We start from the raw sequence: 21,427 nt of genomic DNA on the forward strand, positions 1-21,427 counted from the left end.
CAATATGACACCATTGGAGAGCAGAGACGGTCAATGTGATATTGGTGGTCATGACTCAGAGAGGAGATCATATAAGAGGGGAATGAAGTGACTTCATCAGAAGGTAGGGAGCTGTGATAGGACATCTGTGGATATAAATCCAAGAGAAGATTCTACAGGAGGGACACGATGTGACATCATCAGGGGTAGAGAGGGGTAATGTGATATTGGCGTATGGGTTTGACATTGGGACATGAACAGGAGATCCCATTGGAGGAACATAATATGACATCATCAGAAAGTAGGGAGTTGTGATGGAACATTGGTAGACCGAGTAACAGTGGGTCATGATTCGGAGAAGAGATTATATAAGAGGGACATGATATGAAATTATTCGGATGGTAGAGAGCAGTGACGGAAAAATGGAAGATGGGTGACAGAGGCATATGACTTGAAGATCCTATTGGGAGGACCTGTTTGTGACATCATCAGAAGGTAGGTAGCAGTGATGGGACATTGATGGACATGACTCCAGGAGAAGATTCTACAAGAGGGACATGGTGTGACATCAGAGGGTAGAGAGAGTTAAAGTGATATTTGTGGATGGTGGGACATGAATTGAAGAGGAGATCCTATGGGAGGGACACAATGTGGCATCCTCTGAAGGTAAGGAGTTGTGATGGGACATTGGTAGACCGAATAACAGCAGGGTATGATTCAGAGACGAGATCATAGTAGAGGAACATGATTTCATGATTTGGCATTAGCCAGATGGTAGGAAGCAGTGATGGGACATTGGTGGATCGGGTAACAGTGGGACATGACTTGGAGAGGAAATCCTATAAATAGGACCCATTATGACACCATAGAGTAGGGAAGAATGATAACGTGAAACAAATCTGACTCGGTGAGGGAAAGGGACATGATGTTGCATCATCAGATGGCAGATAGATGATCATGTGACACTGATGGACACAACTTATAGGGGAAGTCCTATGAGAGCGACAAGATGTTGCATCATCAGATGGCAAGGAAGGTGGACCAAGTGACATTGGTTTAGATGAATTGTAGAGGAGGTGCTATCAGGTGGACATAATGTGACATCACCAGAGGCTAAGGAAAGGTGATCACATGACCCTCATGTGACATTGACAGGCATGACTTGGAGAGGAAGTCCTCTCAGAGGGACATGATGTGACATTATTAGAGGGGTGATTATGTGACATCGGTGGACATGAAAGAAGTGGTCCTAAAGGAGGGATATGATGTGGCATCATCAGACTCTGCAAGGAAAGTCTGGTCATGTGACATCAATGGACAGGACTTGGAGAAGACATCTTATCAGAGAAACACAATGGAGGTTGTTTACGAAATTGCACTGAAAATACATTCAGAAGTGAAGTCGCTGTAGATCCGAGGAGGACATGCAAGGAAAAAAAAAAACAGCATTTTAGCTTGCACATGATTGGATCTCAGCAGAGATTCCCCTCAGATTTACAGTGACTGCACCTCCAAGGGCACTTTGCACTTGTAATTTTTAGTTGTACTGCAAAGTGGATTTGATTTGCCTTTCGTAAATAACCCCCAATGTGACATCATCAGAGGGAAAGGAAGGGTGATCATGTGACACTGACAGACAGGACTTAAAGAGGAAGTCCTGTCTGATGGACATGTATGACAGTGACAGGCATGACTTGGAGAGGAGGTCCTATCAGAGGGACATGATGTGACATCATCAGGGGCTAAGGAACGATGATCATGTGACAGTGACAGGCATGACTTGGAGAGGAGGTCCTATCAGAGGGACATGATGTGACATCATCAGAGGGTAAGGAACGATGATCATGTGACAGTGACAGGCATGACTTGGAGAGGAGGTCCTATCAGAGGGACATTATTATTATTATTATTCACTATTTATATAGCGCCAACAGTTTACGCAGCACTTTACAATGTATAGGGGTGACAACACAATTACAGTACAATACAGAAGGTACAGGAGGGCCCGGCTCGTAGACCTTACATTCTAAAGGGAGGGGGTGGTGGTACAAAAGGTAATAGCTGCAGAGAATGATTTGATGGGGGGGCTCGGGGACAGTTAGGTGGGTGTGGGATAGGCTTCCCTGAATAAATGAGTTTTCAGGGAACTCCTAAAGGTGGACAGGGTAGGGGCTTATCAGACAGACTGGGGCAGGGAGTTCCAGAGGATGGGAGAGGCTCTGGAGAAGTCCTGAAGGCGAGCATGAGAGGAGGTAACAAGGGAGCTAGAGAGCAAGAGGTCCTCGGAGGAGCGGAGGGGACAATTTGAGCGATATCTGACATGATCTGACATCATCAGAGGGTAAGGAACGAAGATCATGTGACATTGACAGGCATGACTTGGAGAGGAGGTCCTATCAGAGGGACATGATGTGACATCATCAGAGGGTAAGGAACGATGATCATGTGACAGTGACAGGCATGACTTGGAGAGGAGGTCCTATCAGAGGGACATGATGTGACATCATCAGAGGGTAAGGAACAATGATCATGTGACAGTGACAGGCATGACTTGGAGAGGAGGTCCTAGTCATGCCTGTCACTGTCACGAAGATCATGTGACATTGACAGGCATGACTTGGAGAGGAGGTCCTATCAGAGGGACATGATGTGACATCATCAGAGGGTAAGGAATGATGATCATGTGACATTGAGAGGCATGACTTGGAGAGGAGGTCCTATCAGAGGGATATGATGTGACATCATCACATGGTACGGAAGGGTGATCATGTGACATTGCTGGTCATTACTTGGAAAGGAGTTCCTATCAGAGGGACACAATGTGACATCATAGGGTAGGGAGGGTCAATTTCTCATTGGAAAACGTGATTTGGAGAAGTGAGAGATGACAATGACACGCACCAGTGGGAAGTCATCGGGGTCGATCCAGACGATGCTGAGCTCGGGGTTCTCTGTGTTTTCTCTGGCCACTTCCTTCAGGATCTGGATGAATTCATAACCATCTAAAAGCAGAAATGGGGGCTGTGAGATCAGGTCAGAAAAGACATAAGACTCTATCTTGTCACTTCGACTTCCCCAACCACTACAGAGCACTGGAGCCACCACACGTATCTAGAGACTATCCCGTGTGCTTGAGACTGCGGACACTTCAGCTGCTGTGACATCACAGTGACAGCACACTCCTCTAGTAATATAACTGTACCTGGGTCCTCCTCCTCAGCAAAGGCCACAATATGGATTCCGTCCAGATCATCCTCCTGCAAAATAGTACAATGATATCACCGGTCGTAATACACAAGATTGTCTGTCATAAGTGTAGATGGTGGATGTAATGCTGAAATGATGTCATAGAGCAGTGTGTGATGATGTAATCAGGCCTGACTCCTCCCACACCCGGGACCACTGAGGGCCAGCTATGGCTCTACTCTAGCCCCATCCAGCCCAGATATGTAGAAAGGATCCTGCCTGAGGTAGCCAAGACTCAGCAAAGTGCTGCTTGTTTGATCTACGAATAAACTAGTAGCACCATAGTATAGGACGGTGATATTTCACTCCCATTGATGTGGGGCTTCTTCATAAAGGGCTAAAGTCTTGCTTGATGGATTTTAAGAGTGGATCTGAATATCGGGACTAAAGAGGATGGGGGAGAATAGGTACAACCCCCCAATACCCCACATGGCAGGGCCTCACCCCTAAGGGACCTACGGACAATCCTTGAGCGCTGTCACACGGGGGACCTGTACAATAGGCAGAGGGAACCCCGAGAAGGACATTTCTCCAAAAATGTTTTATTTTTTATTTTTCATGCGTTCCGACATTTCTTTGTCTTCTGTTTTTACTATTTTCAGCAGTTCACCATCACATCTTCCTGTGTCAGATTAATAAACCGGAGAAATCGCTGGGGGAGGGTAGCTGTGAGATTGGTGAGATGCATGGGGGTAATCCTACTGATCTATAGAAGAGAAAATCTGAAGAGAAGAACAGAAGACGGTGACAGCGGCGACGGCGGCGACAGAAGACCGGGCCACCGCCTGTAAAAGAGCTAGAAGAAGGTGCGGTGGCCCGGCAAGAAGAACCGAAGAGGGGGACAAGACCCCCGAAGTCGGAAGAAGAGGGCGGCGGCGAAGAAGAAAGCCGGACTCCTCCGCTAGCAAAAGAGCTACAAGAAGATAGTGGAGGAGTCCGGCGAGAAGACCCCCGAAGACGGAAGAAGACCACCGGAGCTGTGCAATAAACTATTTTAATCTTTGTGTGTTGTGTTGTTTTTTTACTTTTATTTACAGGTGAATGGTTAGGGGTATGATGTACCCCTTACTCATTCACAAAGGGTGGGGGGCCGGGATCTGGGGGCCCCCTTATTAAAAGGGGCTCCTGGATTCCGATAAGCCCCCCACCCACAGACCCCGACAACCAACGGCCAGGGTTGTCGGGAAGAGGCCCTTGTCCTCATCAACATGGGGACAAGGTGCTTTGGGGTGGGGGGGCCACGCGACCCCCCCTTCCCCAAGGCACCCCCCATGTTGAGGGCACGTGGCCTGGTACGACTCAGGAGGGGGGGCGCTCACTCGTCCCCCCCCCTTTCCTGGCCGGCTGGGTAGCGTGCTCGGACAAGGGTCTGATGTGGACCTGGGGGGGACCCCCACGCCGATTTCTTCGGCGTTGGAGTTCCCCTTTAAGTCCATACCAGGTGACGGGGCCAGCGACGCCTCCTTTGCTGGCCCCGGCTACCTGGAGACGCGCTCAAAATGAGCGGACTTTTCCCCGGGCGGGAAAAGTCCGTTCATTTCAAAAGTATGGCGGACTGGCACACACACGGCCGGATTGTCCGCCGAAATGCGAGTCCGACGGAAAGATTGGAGTGCAAAAATACTTTCTAAGTCCGCCGTACTTTTGGGTAAAAAAAGTCCGCCGGAGGCTACACATGGGGGGGTTGTCCGGCGGACACAAGTCTTTTCCACCGGATTGCTTGATCGTGTGTACGCGGCATTAGAGAACCTGAACTTCCTTCCTAACCCTCTGATCCTATTTTAAGAGACTCTTCGTTGTCTACGTTTTTGCAAATAAAAATCCCTTTATGCGGATCTGTCGTCAGTCTCTAAAGTCACTGGGCCGTCTACCACGGGACACCCCTAGACACAAATTGAGGAGGAGAAGGTAACGGTGAGCCCAATCAAACCAGCAGCTCCTTCGGGGGTTGGTGCTACACTAGAATTCCCTTCCACAGGCGTTGGTCTCAGCGGGGGGGGGGGCATCGATAGTTTAAAAAAACTATTAGATAATCACCTGAAGGACCGCAACATACATGATATACAATGTAATACTGACATATAATCACACAACATACATGGATATACAATGTAATACTGACATATAATCACACAACATACAGGATATACAATGTAATACTGACATATAATCACACAACATACATGATATACAATGTAATACTGACATATAATCACACAACATACATGATATACAATGTAATACTGACATATAATCACACAACATACATGATATACAATGTAATACTGACATATAATAACACAACATACATGATATACAATGTAATACTGACATATAATCACACAACATACATGATATACAATGTAATACTGACATATAATCAGACAACATACATGATATACAATGTAATACTGACATATAATCACACAACATACATGATATACAATGTAATACTGACATATAATCACACAACATACATGATATACAATGTAATACTGACATATAATCAGACAACATACATGATATACAATGTAACACTGACATATAATCACACAACATACATGATATACAATGTAATACTGACATATAATCACACAACATACATGATATACAATGTAACACTGACATATAATCACACAACATACATGATATACAATGTAATACTGACATATAATCACACAACATACATGATATACAATGTAATACTGACATATAATCACACAACATACATGATATACAATGTAACACTGACATATAATCACACAACATACATGATATACAATGTAACACTGACATATATCACACAACATACATGATATACAATGTAATACTGACATATAATCACACAACATACATGATATACAATGTAACACTGACATATAATCACACAACATACATGATATACAATGTAACACTGACATATAATCACACAACATACATGATATACAATGTAATACTGACATATAATCACACAACATACATGATATACAATGTAATACTGACATATAATCAGACAACATACATGATATACAATGTAACACTGACATATAATCACACAACATACATGATATACAATGTAATACTGACATATAATCACACAACATACATGATATACAATGTAATACTGACATATACTCACACAACATACATGATATACAATGTAATACTGACATATAATCACACAACATACATGATATACAATGTAACACTGACATATATCACACAACATACATGATATACAATGTAATACTGACATATAATCACACAACATACATGATATACAATGTAATACTGACATATAATCACACAACATACATGATATACAATGTAACACTGACATATAATCACACAACATACATGATATACAATGTAATACTGACATATAATCACACAACATACATGATATACAATGTAATACTGACATATAATCAGACAACATACATGATATACAATGTAACACTGACATATAATCACACAACATACATGATATACAATGTAATACTGACATATAATCACACAACATACATGATATACAATGTAATACTGACATATACTCACACAACATACATGATATACAATGTAATACTGACATATAATCACACAACATACATGATATACAATGTAATACTGACATATAATCACACAACATACATGATATACAATGTAACACTGACATATACTCACACAACATACATGATATACAATGTAACACTGACATATAATCACACAACATACATGATATACAATGTAATACTGACATATAATCACACAACATACATGATATACAATGTAATACTGACATATAATCACACAACATACATGATATACAATGTAATACTGACTAGGGATGAGCTTCGTGTTCGATTCGAACATCGGCTGTTCGCCCGTTCGGTGAATTCCGAACGTTATGGGCCGTTCGCACCAAATTCGTGTGGCGCTCACGGCCCACAATGCACTGCGATGGCGCAGTGCATTGCTGGCTCATGATTGGCCAAGCATGCACTGTGACCCCGCATGCTTTGCCAATCACAGCGCCGGCAGCGAGGAGAGCCATGATTGGCCACAGGCAGGATGCCTGTGGCCAAGCATAGCTCAGGCTGTGTAGTACACGCCCCACACTATATAAGGCCGTCAGCGCGGCGGCCTAGTGTAGTGTGTTGGCGTCTGTAGCAGTTAGTGGGTGTTCTCTGTGTACCTTCAACACAGTATACACCGTTCGTTATCGGCAGATTTTGCGTTCTTGCTCTTCTGTTGTGGTTGTTGTCTGCGTGCCCTGACCGCAGTATACACCGCTATATTCACCTATATAGCTAGCGATATATCTATCTTTTATAATAGAGCTTGCAGTCAGTGTTAGGAGATTGTGCGTGCTGTCTGCGTGCTCTGAACCCAGTACACACCACTATATCCACCTATATAGCTAACTATCTTGCTCGTTTTAAATAGAGCTGTCAGTCAGCGGTAGGAGATTGTGCGTGCTGTCTGCGTGCTCTGAAAAAGATGGACGGCAAAACAAATTATACAGGGGTGATAACACTTCCCTATGTTTTCCAAAAAGCTTAAAAATAGATTTTTTGACTGGAGCTACACTTTAAAAATGTACCAGTTGAAAATGACAAACAGATTCAACTTAACACAACAAACCTACACAGTCCCTGTCTTGTTTGCACCGCCTGTATACTGCTGTTCTGAGATATAGGGCCTGGGGGCCTCACGCCTTTCCTTTTTTTAATATGGGTACGGGGTTCCCCTTAATATGCGTACAAGACCCAAAGGGGCTGGTAATGGGCAGGGGGGGCTACCCATGCCATTTTTCTCAGATATTTCTCCAGATATAACATTAAAACCGCAAGCAGTTTTAAATGGTGTTATTTCCGTTTAATGTCATTTTGTGCAGGGACTGTTCTAAACACGGGAAACACGTGGCACTTCACAGGCATACTACAGACACCCCCCAGGCACCATATTTAAAGGAATATTTCACTTTTTTTTCACTTTAATCGTCATTAAAATCAGTGCTCCCGCCAAAACGGCCATTTTTAAAAGTTTTTTTTTGCATTGACCCATGTCCCCTGGGGCAGGAGCCAGGTCCCCAAACCCTTTTTAGGACAGTATCTTGCATATTAGCCGTTAAAATTAGCACTTTTAATTTCGAACGTTCGAGTCCCATAGACTTCAATGGGGTTCTAACGTTCGTACAAATTTGGAGTCCGTTCGAAAGTTCTGGTGCGAACTGAACCGGGGGGGGGGGTGTTCAGCTCATCCCTAATACTGACATATAATCACACAACATACAGGGATATACAATGTAATACTGACATATAATCACACACATAGGTTGGACTTGATGGACTTGTGTCTTTTTTCAACCTCACCTACTATAAGGTTTTATGCCCGGAGTTCAGCTTTAAGAGATATGAGACAACAGACAATTAATTTGGCTAATTTTGGCCAGATTGGGGGAAAATGCCTACGGACCCCCGCCACAGCCATAAAGGAAGGAATGGACAAGTATGGGTGTTAAGCTTCCATTATGAGCGGCGGCGGTACATGGCAGCAGACCCCGGGCTGAGCTCCTTGTGTGTGTGTTGGAGGGGCTAGGAGGACGCCCCCCCCCGTCCATCGCCCCGGGAGGTCTATAGATTGGCTGCAGGCACACAGATATTGCAGACAATTCAATTACCGTCTGGCTGAGATGAGGAGCAGATATTACTAATATCCCGGCTGAGATGTGACATTCTCCATAATGGATTCTGTAAACTGAGACTCTGCCGGATCACAACACTCTATTATTAGACATTCCATCTAAATGCTAATTCTGCCGGAGCCAACAAAGACGTCCTCTCACCGCCACCTGCTGCCACCAGCACAATGCCAGGACCGCTTACAGCCCCGGGGGCCACCCAACGGCCTGAGGGCCACATGTGGGTCTTTGCTACTTGGTGTTTGGCATTTGGACCCCAGAAGTGTGTAATAATAATGACAGAAAAATTCCTGTTGATCTGCTGGAAATCCAATGAGCTCCTAAATTCCTGCAGTGAGCTGACAGCACTGCCTCTGCTGCAATGACACCCCATCCAGTGTTTTCATGCCTGCTTGATGGACTACAGAACACCTTCACTCTATCCTCACCTCCAAACATCTACCCAGTGCTGGGATATTCTCACCCAAAGCCCCAATCCAAAATGCAAAACTGCACCCCGTTCCCATTGTTAATGTATAACACAGACTGAGGACGCTACAGTTTCCCTGGTGTCTATAGGTGTTGTGACATTCCCGGTGTCTATAAGTGTTGTGACATCCCCGGTGTCTATAGGTGTTGTGACATTCCTGGTGTCTATAGGTGTTGTGACATCTGTGGTGTCTATAGGTGTTGTGACATTCCTAGTGTCTATAGGTGTTGTGACATCTGTGGTGTCTATAGGTGTTGTGACATTGCCATTGTCTATAGGTGTTGTGAAATTCCTGATGTCTATAGGAGTTGTGACATTCCTGGTGTCTATAGGTGTTGTGAAATTCCCGGTGTCTATAGCTGTTGTGGCATCCCCAGTGTCTATAGGTGTTGTTACATTCCCGGTGTCTATAGGTGTCGTACAATTCCCGGTGTCTATAGATGTTGTGAAATTCCCGGTGTCTATAGATGTTGTGAAATTCCCGGTGTCTATAGATGTTGTGAAATTCCCGGTGTCTATAGATGTTGTGACATCACCAGTATCTATAGATGTTGTGACATCCCCGGTGTCTATAGGTGTTGTAAAATTCCCAGTGTCTATAGATGTTGTGAAATTCCCGGTGTCTATAGATGTTGTGAAATTCCCGGTGTCTATAGGTGTTGTGAAATTCCTGGTGTCTATAGATGTTGTGACATCCCCAGTGTCTATAGATGTTGTGAAATTCCCAATGTCTATAAATGTTGTGACATCCCCAGTGTCTATAGATGTTGTGACATCCCCGGTGTCTATAGATGTTGTGACATCACCGGTGTCTATAGATGTTGTGACATCACCGGTGTCTATAGATGTTGTGACATCCCCAGTGTCTATAGATGTTGTGAAATTCCCGGTGTCTATAGATGTTGTGACATCCCCGGTGTCTATAGATGTTGTGACATCCCCGGTGTCTATAGATGTTGTGACATCACCGGTGTCTATAGATGTTGTGACATCACCGGTGTCTATAGATGTTGTGACATCCCCAGTGTCTATAGATGTTGTGAAATTCCCGGTGTCTATAGATGTTGTGACATCCCCGGTGTCTATAGATGTTGTGACATCCCCGGTGTCTATAGATGTTGTGACATCCCCGGTGTCTATAGATGTTGTGAAATTCCCGGTGTCTATAGGTGTTGTGAAATTCCCGGTGTCTATAGGTGTTGTGAAATTCCCGGTGTCTATAGATGTTGTGAAATTCCCTGTGTCTATAGGTGTTGTGACATCACCGGTGTCTATAGGTGTTGTGACATCACCGGTGTCTATAGGTGTTGTGACATCCCCGGTGTATATAGGTATAGGAGATGAAGGACATACAAACAATAAACTCACAAACAGGAGTCTGGCTCACCCAGGTTTCAAACATGTCCTCCGGTCGCAGCTTTCGCAGTGTGGCCCTAAAAAAGGAGGAGCTACAATAAGGTACTGGCTGTATATAATGGAAAGAATTGTCACAGTACGATTAATGGAGTGGAAATGAAATCCCGACTTCTCCACCCAACCTCACCCACCCCAGAGATTCTTCCCCACTGCAGCAGTATGTGGAAGAACTACAAATCACAGATGAACTGGTTTATTTTTTGAAGCTAAAAAAAACCCGGAGATCCAAAAAGTCCTTCAAAGTTAATATGTTTATGATGGGCTCAGAAATGGTTGGCTGAACCTAGCTGGGTGTCCCGTGATGTGGGGGTACTAGGGTCATTATGTCTGGAAGTAATAGGGTTCAGTCGGATCTTTATGTATAGTGCAATATGGGTGAGTAGGATCATTATGTCTGTAGGTAGTAGGGTCTGTAGGGTCATTATGTCTGTAGATAGTATGGGGCTGTAAGGTCATTATGTCTGTATGTAGTATGGGTCTGTAGGGTCATTATGTCTGTATGTAGTATGGGTCTGTAGGGTCATTATGTCTGTAGGTAGTATGGGTCTGTAGGGTCATTATGTCTGTAGGTAGTATGGGTCTGTAGGGTCATTATGTCTGTAGATAGTTTGGGTCTGTAGGGTCATTATGTCTGTAGGTAGTATGGGTGTCAGGAAATGTTCCATCCGCTGAGAATATGTCTTTTGGCGTGCAGTACTGAGGTCCACCAGCAGGTTTTTCCTGTCAGTTTTGAGCTGTCAGGAGAGCTTTTCCCTGCTGATGTTATATCATCTTTGGGCTGCAGTACTGGCGTCTACCAGCGGATGGATCCTGGCAGTATGGAGCAGGCAGCACCTCCTGCAATCAGGTGTCACTTGAGGCCAATCACAGGCCTATAAATAGCTGGCAAGCACTCATATGTTTGCCTTGGTATTTTCCTTGTGCCCTGACCTGCTGCTTGTGATCCTGAGCCTGATTCTGAACCTTTTCCTGTTCCTGTGCCCTGAACCTGTGACCCGTGGTTCTGATCCTGTTTCCCTGTCCTCGTCCCTACCCTGTCCCACCTGTTACCATCATCCCTGCCCTGCAGTCTGATCCGTCCTTCCTCTCCCTGTCCTGTGTTCCTTACCCCATCTGCTGATCTCCCCGTGTATGACCTTGGCCTGGCTTGTATCTCTGATTCTGGACTGCCCTCTGCTTATCTACTGATCCTCTGTGCATGACCCTGGCCTGCCTATCGTTTACGATCCTAGCATTTCCCATTTATTGTACATATCTGTCTGTTGTTGTTTGGGGGTCTCTGTTGGTTGATTTATTGCACTGTGTGGTTGTATTTATATTATTCACTTCCCTTAATAAATCATTATATTTCACTTATACAAGTTTGAGTTTCCTCTGTTGCAGTCCACACAGTTCTGGTCTTATCCGATACTTAACAATGGGTCTGTAGGGTCATTATGTCTGTAGATAGTATGGGTCTGTAGGGTCATTATGTCTGTATGTAGTATGGGTCTGTAGGGTCATTATGTCTGTAGGTAGTATGGGGCTGTAGGGTCATTATGTCTGTAGATAGTATGGGTCTGTAGGGTCATTATGTCTGTATTTAGTATGGGTCTGTAGGGTCATTATGTCTGTAGGTAGTATGGGTCTGTAGGGTCATTATGTCTGTAGGTAGTATGGGTCTGTAGGGTCATTATGTCTGTAGATAGTATGGGTCTGTAGGGTCATTATGTCTGTAGGTAGTATGGGGCTGTAGGGTCATTATGTCTGTATTTAGTATGGGTCTGTAGGGTCATTATGTCTGTAGATAGTATGGGGCTGTAGGGTCATTATGTCTGTAGGTAGTATGGGTCTGTAGGGTCATTATGTCTGTATTTAGTATGGGTCTGTAGGGTCATTATGTCTGTAGATAGTATGGGTCTGTAGGGTCATTATGTCTGTAGGTAGTATGGGTCTGTAGGGTCATTATGTCTGTATTTAGTATGGGTCTGTAGGGTCATTATGTCTGTAGATAGTATGGGTCTGTAGGGTCATTATGTCTGTAGGTAGTATGGGTCTGTAGGGTCATTATGTCTGTATGTAGTATGGGTCTGTAGGGTCATTATGTCTGTAGATAGTATGGGGCTGTAGGGTCATTATGTCTGTATTTAGTATGGGTCTGTAGGGTCATTATGTCTGTAGATAGTATGGGGCTGTAGGGTCATTATGTCTGTATGTAGTATGGGTCTGTAGGGTCATTATGTCTCTAGGTAGTATGGGTCTGTAGGGTCATTATGTCTGTAGGTAGTATGGGTCTGTAGGGTCATTATGTCTGTAGATAGTATGGGTCTGTAGGGTCATTATGTCTGTAGGTAGTATGGGTCTGTAGGGTCATTATGTCTGTAGGTAGTATGGGTCTGTAGGGTCATTATGTCTGTAGGTAGTATGGGTCTGTAGGGTCATTATGTCTGTAGGTAGTATGGGTCTGTAGGGTCATTATGTCTGTAGATAGTGTGGGTCTGTAGGGTCATTATGTTTGTAGGTAGTATGGGTCTGTAGGGTCATTATGTCTGTAGATAGTATGGGGCTGTAGGGTCATTATGTCTGTATTTAGTATGGGTCTGTAGGGTCATTATGTCTGTAGGTAGTATGGGTCTGTAGGGTCATTATGTCTGTAGGTAGTATGGGGCTGTAGGGTCATTATGTCTGTATTTAGTATGGGTCTGTAGGGTCATTATGTCTGTAGATAGTATGGGGCTGTAGGGTCATTATGTCTGTATTTAGTATGGGTCTGTAGGGTCATTATGTCTGTAGATAGTATGGGTCTGTAGGGTCATTATGTCTGTAGGTAGTATGGGTCTGTAGGGTCATTATGTCTGTAGGTAGTATGGGTCTGTAGGGTCATTATGTCTGTAGATAGTATGGGGCTGTAGGGTCATTATGTCTGTAGGTAGTATGGGTCTGTAGGGTCATTATGTCTGTAGATAGTATGGGTCTGTAGGGTCATTATGTCTGTAGGTAGTATGGGTCTGTAGGGTCATTATGTCTGTAGGTAGTATGGGTCTGTAGGGTCATTATGTCTGTAGGTAGTATGGGTCTGTAGGGTCATTATGTCTGTAGGTAGTATGGGTCTGTAGGGTCATTATGTTTGTAGGTAGTATGGGTCTGTAGGGTCATTATGTCTGTAGATAGTATGGGGCTGTAGGGTCATTATGTCTGTATTTAGTATGGGTCTGTAGGGTCATTATGTCTGTAGATAGTATGGGGCTGTAGGGTCATTATGTCTTTATTTAGTATGGGTCTGTAGGGTCATTATGTCTGTAGGTAGTATGGGGCTGTAAGGTCATTATGTCTGTATTTAGTATGGGTCTGTAGGGTCATTATGTCTGTAGATAGTATGGGTCTGTAGGGTCATTATGTCTGTAGGTAGTATGGGTCTGTAGGGTCATTATGTCTGTAGATAGTATGGGGCTGTAGGGTCATTATGTCTGTAGGTAGTATGGGTCTGTAGGGTCATTATGTCTGTAGGTAGTATGGGTCTGTAGGGTCATTATGTTTGTAGGTAGTATGGGTCTGTAGGGTCATTATGTCTGTAGATAGTATGGGGCTGTAGGGTCATTATGTCTGTATTTAGTATGGGTCTGTAGGGTCATTATGTCTGTAGATAGTATGGGGCTGTAGGGTCATTATGTCTTTATTTAGTATGGGTCTGTAGGGTCATTATGTCTGTAGGTAGTATGGGGCTGTAAGGTCATTATGTCTGTATTTAGTATGGGTCTGTAGGGTCATTATGTCTGTAGATAGTATGGGTCTGTAGGGTCATTATGTCTGTAGGTAGTATGGGTCTGTAGGGTCATTATGTCTGTAGATAGTATGGGTCTGTAGGGTCATTATGTCTGTAGGTAGTATGGGTCTGTAGGGTCATTATGTCTGTAGATAGTATGGGTCTGTAGGGTCATTATGTCTGTAGGTAGTATGGGTCTGTAGGGTCATTATGTCTGTAGGTAGTATGGGTCTGTAGGGTCATTATGTCTGTATTTAGTATGGGTCTGTAGGGTCATTATGTCTGTAGGTAGTATGGGGCTGTAGGGTCATTATGTCTGTATTTAGTATGGGTCTGTAGGGTCATTATGTCTGTAGATAGTATGGGGCTGTAGGGTCATTATGTCTTTATTTAGTATGGGTCTGTAGGGTCATTATCTCTGTAGGTAGTATGGGGCTGTAAGGTCATTATGTCTGTATTTAGTATGGGTCTGTAGGGTCATTATGTCTGTAGATAGTATGGGTCTGTAGGGTCATTATGTCTGTAGGTAGTATGGGTCTGTAGGGTCATTATGTCTGTAGATAGTATGGGTCTGTAGGGTCATTATGTCTGTAGGTAGTATGGGTCTGTAGGGTCATTATGTCTGTAGGTAGTATGGGTCTGTAGGGTCATTATGTCTGTAGATAGTATGGGTCTGTAGGGTCATTATGTCTGTAGGTAGTATGGGTCTGTAGGGTCATTATGTCTGTAGGTAGTATGGGTCTGTAGGGTCATTATGTCTGTAGGTAGTATGGGTCTGTAGGGTCATTATGTTTGTAGGTAGTATGGGTCTGTAGGGTCATTATGTCTGTAGATAGTATGGGGCTGTAGGGTCATTATGTCTGTATTTAGTATGGGTCTGTAGGGTCATTATGTCTGTAGGTAGTATGGGGCTGTAGGGTCATTATGTCTGTAGGTAGTATGGGTCTGTAGGGTCATTATGTTTGTAGGTAGTATGGGTCTGTAGGGTCATTATGTCTGTAGATAGTATGGGGCTGTAGGGTCATTATGTCTGTATTTAGTATGGGTCTGTAGGGTCATTATGTCTGTAGATAGTATGGGTCTGTAGGGTCATTATGTCTGTAGATAGTATGGGTCTGTAGGGTCATTATGTCTGTAGGTAGTATGGGTCCCTAGGGTCATTATTTCTGGAGTTAGTATGAATCTCTGGGGTCATTATTTCTGTAGGTAATATGGATCTGTATGGTCATTATGTCTGGGGGTAGTATGGGTCTGTAGGGTCATTATGTCTGTAGATAGTATGGGTCTGTAGGGTCATTATGTCTGTAGATAGTATGGTTCTGTAGGGTCATTATGTCTGCAGATAGTATGGGTCTGTAGGGTCATTATGTCTGTAGGTAGTATGGGTCCCTAGGGTCATTATTTCTGGAGTTAGTATGAATCTCTGGGGTCATTATTTCTGTAGGTAATATGGATCTGTATGTTCATTATGTCTGGAGGTAGTATTGGTTTGTAGGGTCATTATGTCTAGGGGTAGTATTGGTTAGTGGGCTCATTATGTCTAGGTGTAGTATTGGTTAGTGGGCTCATTTTGTCTGGGGGTAGTATTGGTTAGTGGGCTCATTATGTCTGGGGGTAGTATTGGTTAGTAGGGTCATTATGTCTGGGGGTAGTATTGGTTTGTAGGGTCATTATGTCTGGGGGTAGTATTGGTTTGTAGGGTCATTATGTCTGGGGGTAGTATTGGTTAGTAGGGTCATTATGTCTGGGGGTAGTATTGGTTAGTAGGGTCATTATGTCTGGGGGTAGTATTGGTTAGTAGGGTCATTATGTCTGGGGGTAGTATTGGTTTGTAGGGTCATGATGTCTTGGAGCAATTTGGGAAGTGTAGGGATCACTCACCTCTTGTGTTTGTTGATAAAGTCTACCAGCTCCTGCTCAGTGTATGGTTTATCTGGGACGGTGACCGGTTCATCCATAAAAGGTTCATAGAAGTCCACTTCATTTAGTTTCAATGTCAGAGCCTTCGCCACCTACCATCATCATCATCAAGAAAAGCATTAATGCCTTTACCTTGGCTGACAAAGCAAATACAGTATCTGAGAGCCCCTTCCCATACACTTTATGAATCCCTACCCCTGACCTCATAAGTTCCCTCGCCTATCCCCGTCAGTTTCATAGTTTCATAGTTAGTAAGGTTGAATAAAGACACCAGTCCATCCAGTTCAACCTGAGTGAGCGTCTACAATTGTCCCTATCCCTGTACATTGCAAACTCACATCGGTCCCTACCCTCAATGAGCCCAGAATCCAAGGTCCCCATTCATATACTAGGGCCAATTTTTTGGACAGAAGCCAATTAACCTACCTGCATGTCTTTGGATTCCCTCACCTATCCTCGTCAGTTCCCACACCTATCCCTGTCAGTTCCCTCACCTATCCCTGTCAGTTCCCTCACCTATCCTCGTCAGTTCCCTCACCTATCCCCATCAGTTCCCTCACCTATTCTCGTTTTCATCAGTTCCCTCACCTATCCTCGTCAGTTCCATCACCTATCCTCGTCAGTTCCCTCACCTATCCTCGTCAGTTCCTTCACCTATCCTCGTCAGTTCCCTCACCTATCCTCGTCAGTTCCCTCACCTATCCTCATCAGTTCCCTCACCTATCCTCGTTTTCATCAGTTCCCTCACCTATCCTCATCAGTTCCCTCACCTATCCTCATCAGTTCCCTCACCTATCCTCAACAGTTCCCACACCTATCCCCATCAGTTCCCTCACCTATCCCCGTCAGTTCCCTCACCTATCCTCGTCAGTTCCCTCACCTATCCTCATCAGTTCCCTCACCTATCCCCATCAGTTCCCTCACCTATCCTCATCAGTTCCCTCATCTATCCTCATCAGTTCCCTCACCTATCCCCATCAGTTCCCACACCTATCCCCGTCAGTTCCCTCATCTATCCTCATCAGTTCCCTCACCTATCCCCATCAGTTTCCACACCTATCCCCGTCAGTTCCCTCACCTATCCTCGTCAGTTCCCTCACCTATCCCCATCAGTTCCCTCACCTATCCTCATCAGTTCCCTCACCTATCCTCATCAGTTCCCTCACCTATCCCCATCAGTTCCCTCACCTATCCTCATCAGTTCCCACACCTATCCTCATCAGTTCCCTCACCTATCCCCATCAGTTCCCTCACCTATCCCCATCAGTTCCCACACCTATCCCCATCAGTTCCCTCGCCTATCCCCATCAGTTCCCACACCTATCCTCATCAGTTCTCTCACCTATCCCCATCAGTTCCCTCATCTATCCTCATCAGTTCCCACACCTATCCCCATCAGTTCCCTCACCTATCCCCATCAGTTCCTTCGCCTATCCCCATCAGTTCCTTCGCCTATCCCCATCAGTTCCCACACCTATCCCCATCAGTTCCCACACCTATCCCCATCAGTTCCCACACCTATCCCCATCAGTTCCCACACCTATCCCCATCAGTTCCCTCACCTATCCCCATCAGTTCCCTCACCTATCCCCATCAGTTCCCTCACCTATCCTCATCAGTTCCCTCCCCTATCCCCATCAGTTCCATCACCTATCCCCATCAGTTCCATCACCTATCCCCATCAGTTCCCTCGCCTATCCCCATCAGTTCCCTCGCCTATCCCCATCAGTTCCCTCGCCTATCCCCATCAGTTCCCACACCTATCCCCATCAGTTCCATCACCTATCCCCATCAGTTCCCACACCTATCCCCATCAGTTCCCTCGCCTATCCCCATCAGTTCCCACACCTATCCCCATCAGTTCCATCACCTATCCCCATCAGTTCCCACACCTATCCCCATCAGTTTCCTCACCTATCCCCATCAGTTCCATCACCTATCCCCATCAGTTCCCTCACCTATCCTCATCAGTTCCCTCACCTATCCCCATCAGTTCCCTCACCTATCCTCATCAGTTCCATCACCTATCCCCATCAGTTCCATCACCTATCCTCATCAGTTGCCTCACCTATCCCCATCAGTTCCCTCACCTATCCCCATCAGTTCCATCACCTATCCTCATCAGTTCCATCACCTATCCTCATCAGTTCCCTCACCTATCCTCATCAGTTCCATCACCTATCCCCATCAGTTCCCTCACCTATCCCCATCAGTTCCCTCCCCTATCCCCATCAGTTCCCTCGCCTATCCCCATCAGTTCCCTCACCTATCCCCATCAGTTCCCTCACCTATCCCCATCAGTTCCCTCACCTATCCCCATCAGTTACCACACCTATCCCCATCAGTTCCCACACCTATCCCCATCAGTTCCATCACCTATCCCCATCAGTTCCCACACCTATCCCCATCAGTTCCCACACCTATCCCCATCAGTTCCATCACCTATCCCCATCAGTTCCCACACCTATCCCCATCAGTTCCCTCACCTATCCCCATCAGTTCCATCACCTATCCCCATCAGTTCCCAAACCTATCCCCATCAGTTCCCTCACCTATCCCCATCAGTTCCCTCACCTATCCCCATCAGTTCCATCACCTATCCCCATCAGTTCACACACCTATCCCCATCAGTTCCCTCGCCTATCCCCATCAGTTCCCTCGCCTATCCTCATCAGTTCCCTCACCTATCCCCATCAGTTCCCACACCTATCCCCATCAGTTCCCTCACCTATCCCCATCAGTTCCCTCACCTATTCCCATCAGTTCCCACACCTATCCTCATCAGTTCCCTCGTCTATCCCCATCAGTTCCCACACCTATCCTCATCAGTTCCCTCACCTATCCCCATCAGTTCCCTCGCCTATCCCCATCAGTTCCCTCACCTATCCTCATCAGTTCCTCACCTATCCTCATCAGTTCCCTCACCTATCCTCATCAGTTCCCACACCTATCCCCATCAGTTCCCTCACCTATCCCCATCAGTTCCCTCACCTATCCTCGTCAGTTCCCTCACCTATCCTCATCAGTTCCTTCACCTATCCCCATCAGTTCCCTCACCTATCCCCATCAGTTCCCTCATCTATCCTCATCAGTTCCCTCACCTATCCCCATCAGTTCCCACACCTATCCCCGTCAGTTCCCTCATCTATCCTCATCAGTTCCCTCACCTATCCCCATCAGTTCCCACACCTATCCCCGTCAGTTCCCTCACCTATCCTCGTCAGTTCCCTCACCTATCCCCATCAGTTCCCTCACCTATCCTCATCAGTTCCCTCACCTATCCTCATCAGTTCCCTCACCTATCCCCATCAGTTCCCTCACCTATCCTCATCAGTTCCCACACCTATCCTCATCAGTTCCCACACCTATCCCCATCAGTTCCCTCACCTATCCCCATCAGTTCCATCACCTATCCCCATCAGTTCCCTCACCTATCCCCATCAGTTCCCTCACCTATCCTCGTCAGTTCCCTCACCTATCCTCATCAGTTCCCTCACCTATCCCCATCACTTCCCTCACCTATCCCCATCAGTTCCCTCATCTATCCTCATCAGTTCCCTCACCTATCCCCATCAGTTCCCACACCTATCCCCGTCAGTTCCCTCATCTATCCTCATCAGTTCCCTCACCTATCCCCATCAGTTCCCACACCTATCCCCATCAGTTCCCTCACCTATCCTCGTCAGTTCCCTCACCTATCCCCATCAGTTCCCTCACCTATCCTCATCAGTTCCTTCACCTATCCTCATCAGTTCCCTCACCTATCCCCATCAGTTCCCTCACCTATCCTCATCAGTTCCCACACCTATCCTCATCAGTTCCCACACCTATCCTCATCAGTTCCCACACCTATCCCCATCAGTTCCCTCACCCATCCCCATCAGTTCCATCACCTATCCCCATCATTTCCCTCGCCTATCCCCATCAGTTCCCTCACCTATCCCCATCAGTTCCCTCGCCTATCCCCATCAGTTCCCTCACCTATCCCCATCAGTTCCCTCGCCTATCCCCATCAGTTCCCTCACCTATCCCCATCAGTTCCATCACCTATCCCCATCAGTTCCCACACCTATCCCCATCAGTTCCGTCACCTATCCCCATCAGTTCCATCACCTATCCCCATCAGTTCCATCACCTATCCTCATCAGTTCCCTCACCTATCCCCATCAGTTCCCTCACCTATCCCCATCAGTTCCCACACCTATCCCCATCAGTTCCCTCGCCTATCCTCATCAGTTCCCTCACCTATCCCCATCAGTTCCCTCACCTATCCCCATCAGTTCCCTCACCTATTCCCATCAGTTCCCTCACCTATCCCCATCAGTTCCCTCACCTATCCCCATCTGTTCCCTCACCTATCCTCATCAGTTCCCACACCTATCCTCATCAGTTCCCTCACCTATCCCCATCAGTTCCATCACCTATCCCCATCAGTTCCCACACCTATCCCCATCAGTTCCCACACCTATCCCCGTCAGTTCCCTGACCTATCCTCGTCAGTTCCCTCACCTATCCCCATCAGTTCCATCACCTATCCCCATCAGTTCCCTCACCTATCCCCATCAGTTCCCTCACCTATCCCCATCAGTTCCCTCACCTATCCTCTTCAGTTCCCTCACATATCCCCATCAGTTCCCACACCTATCCCCATCAGTTCCATCACCTATCCCCATCAGTTCCCACACCTATCCCCATCAGTTCCCTCACCTATCCTCATCAGTTCCCACACCTATCCCCATCAGTTCCCACACCTATCCCCATCAGTTCCATCACCTATCCCCATCATTTCCCTCACCTATCCCCATCATTTCCCTCGCCTATCCCCATCAGTTCCCTCACCTATCCCCATCATTTCCCTCACCTATCCCCATCAGTTCCCTCACCTATCCCCATCAGTTCCCTCACATATCCCCATCAGTTCCCACACCTATCCCCATCAGTTCCATCACAT

General features: G+C 45.8%; 1 protein-coding gene across 2 annotated transcripts in view; it reads right to left on the minus strand.

Moving 5' to 3' along the window:
• CASQ2 (calsequestrin 2) overlaps positions 1-21,427 on the minus strand; it is a 109,812-nt gene that overhangs the window by 14,657 nt on the left and 73,728 nt on the right. For both annotated transcript variants that reach the window (XM_077479476.1, XM_077479477.1), the window contains exons 6-9: positions 16,438-16,568; positions 10,786-10,831; positions 3,182-3,236; positions 2,881-2,981 (exon numbers count right to left, since the gene is read on the minus strand). In XM_077479476.1, coding sequence (XP_077335602.1) covers positions 2,881-2,981; positions 3,182-3,236; positions 10,786-10,831; positions 16,438-16,568 — 333 coding nt within the window. The remainder of the gene's footprint in view (positions 1-2,880; positions 2,982-3,181; positions 3,237-10,785; positions 10,832-16,437; positions 16,569-21,427) is intronic.

This window comes from Lithobates pipiens, unplaced genomic scaffold (assembly GCF_037356315.1).
Source record: "Lithobates pipiens isolate NorthernLeopardFrog02 unplaced genomic scaffold, aLitPip1_a1.2 Scaffold_16, whole genome shotgun sequence".
Taxonomy (NCBI): Eukaryota; Metazoa; Chordata; class Amphibia; order Anura; family Ranidae; genus Lithobates; species Lithobates pipiens.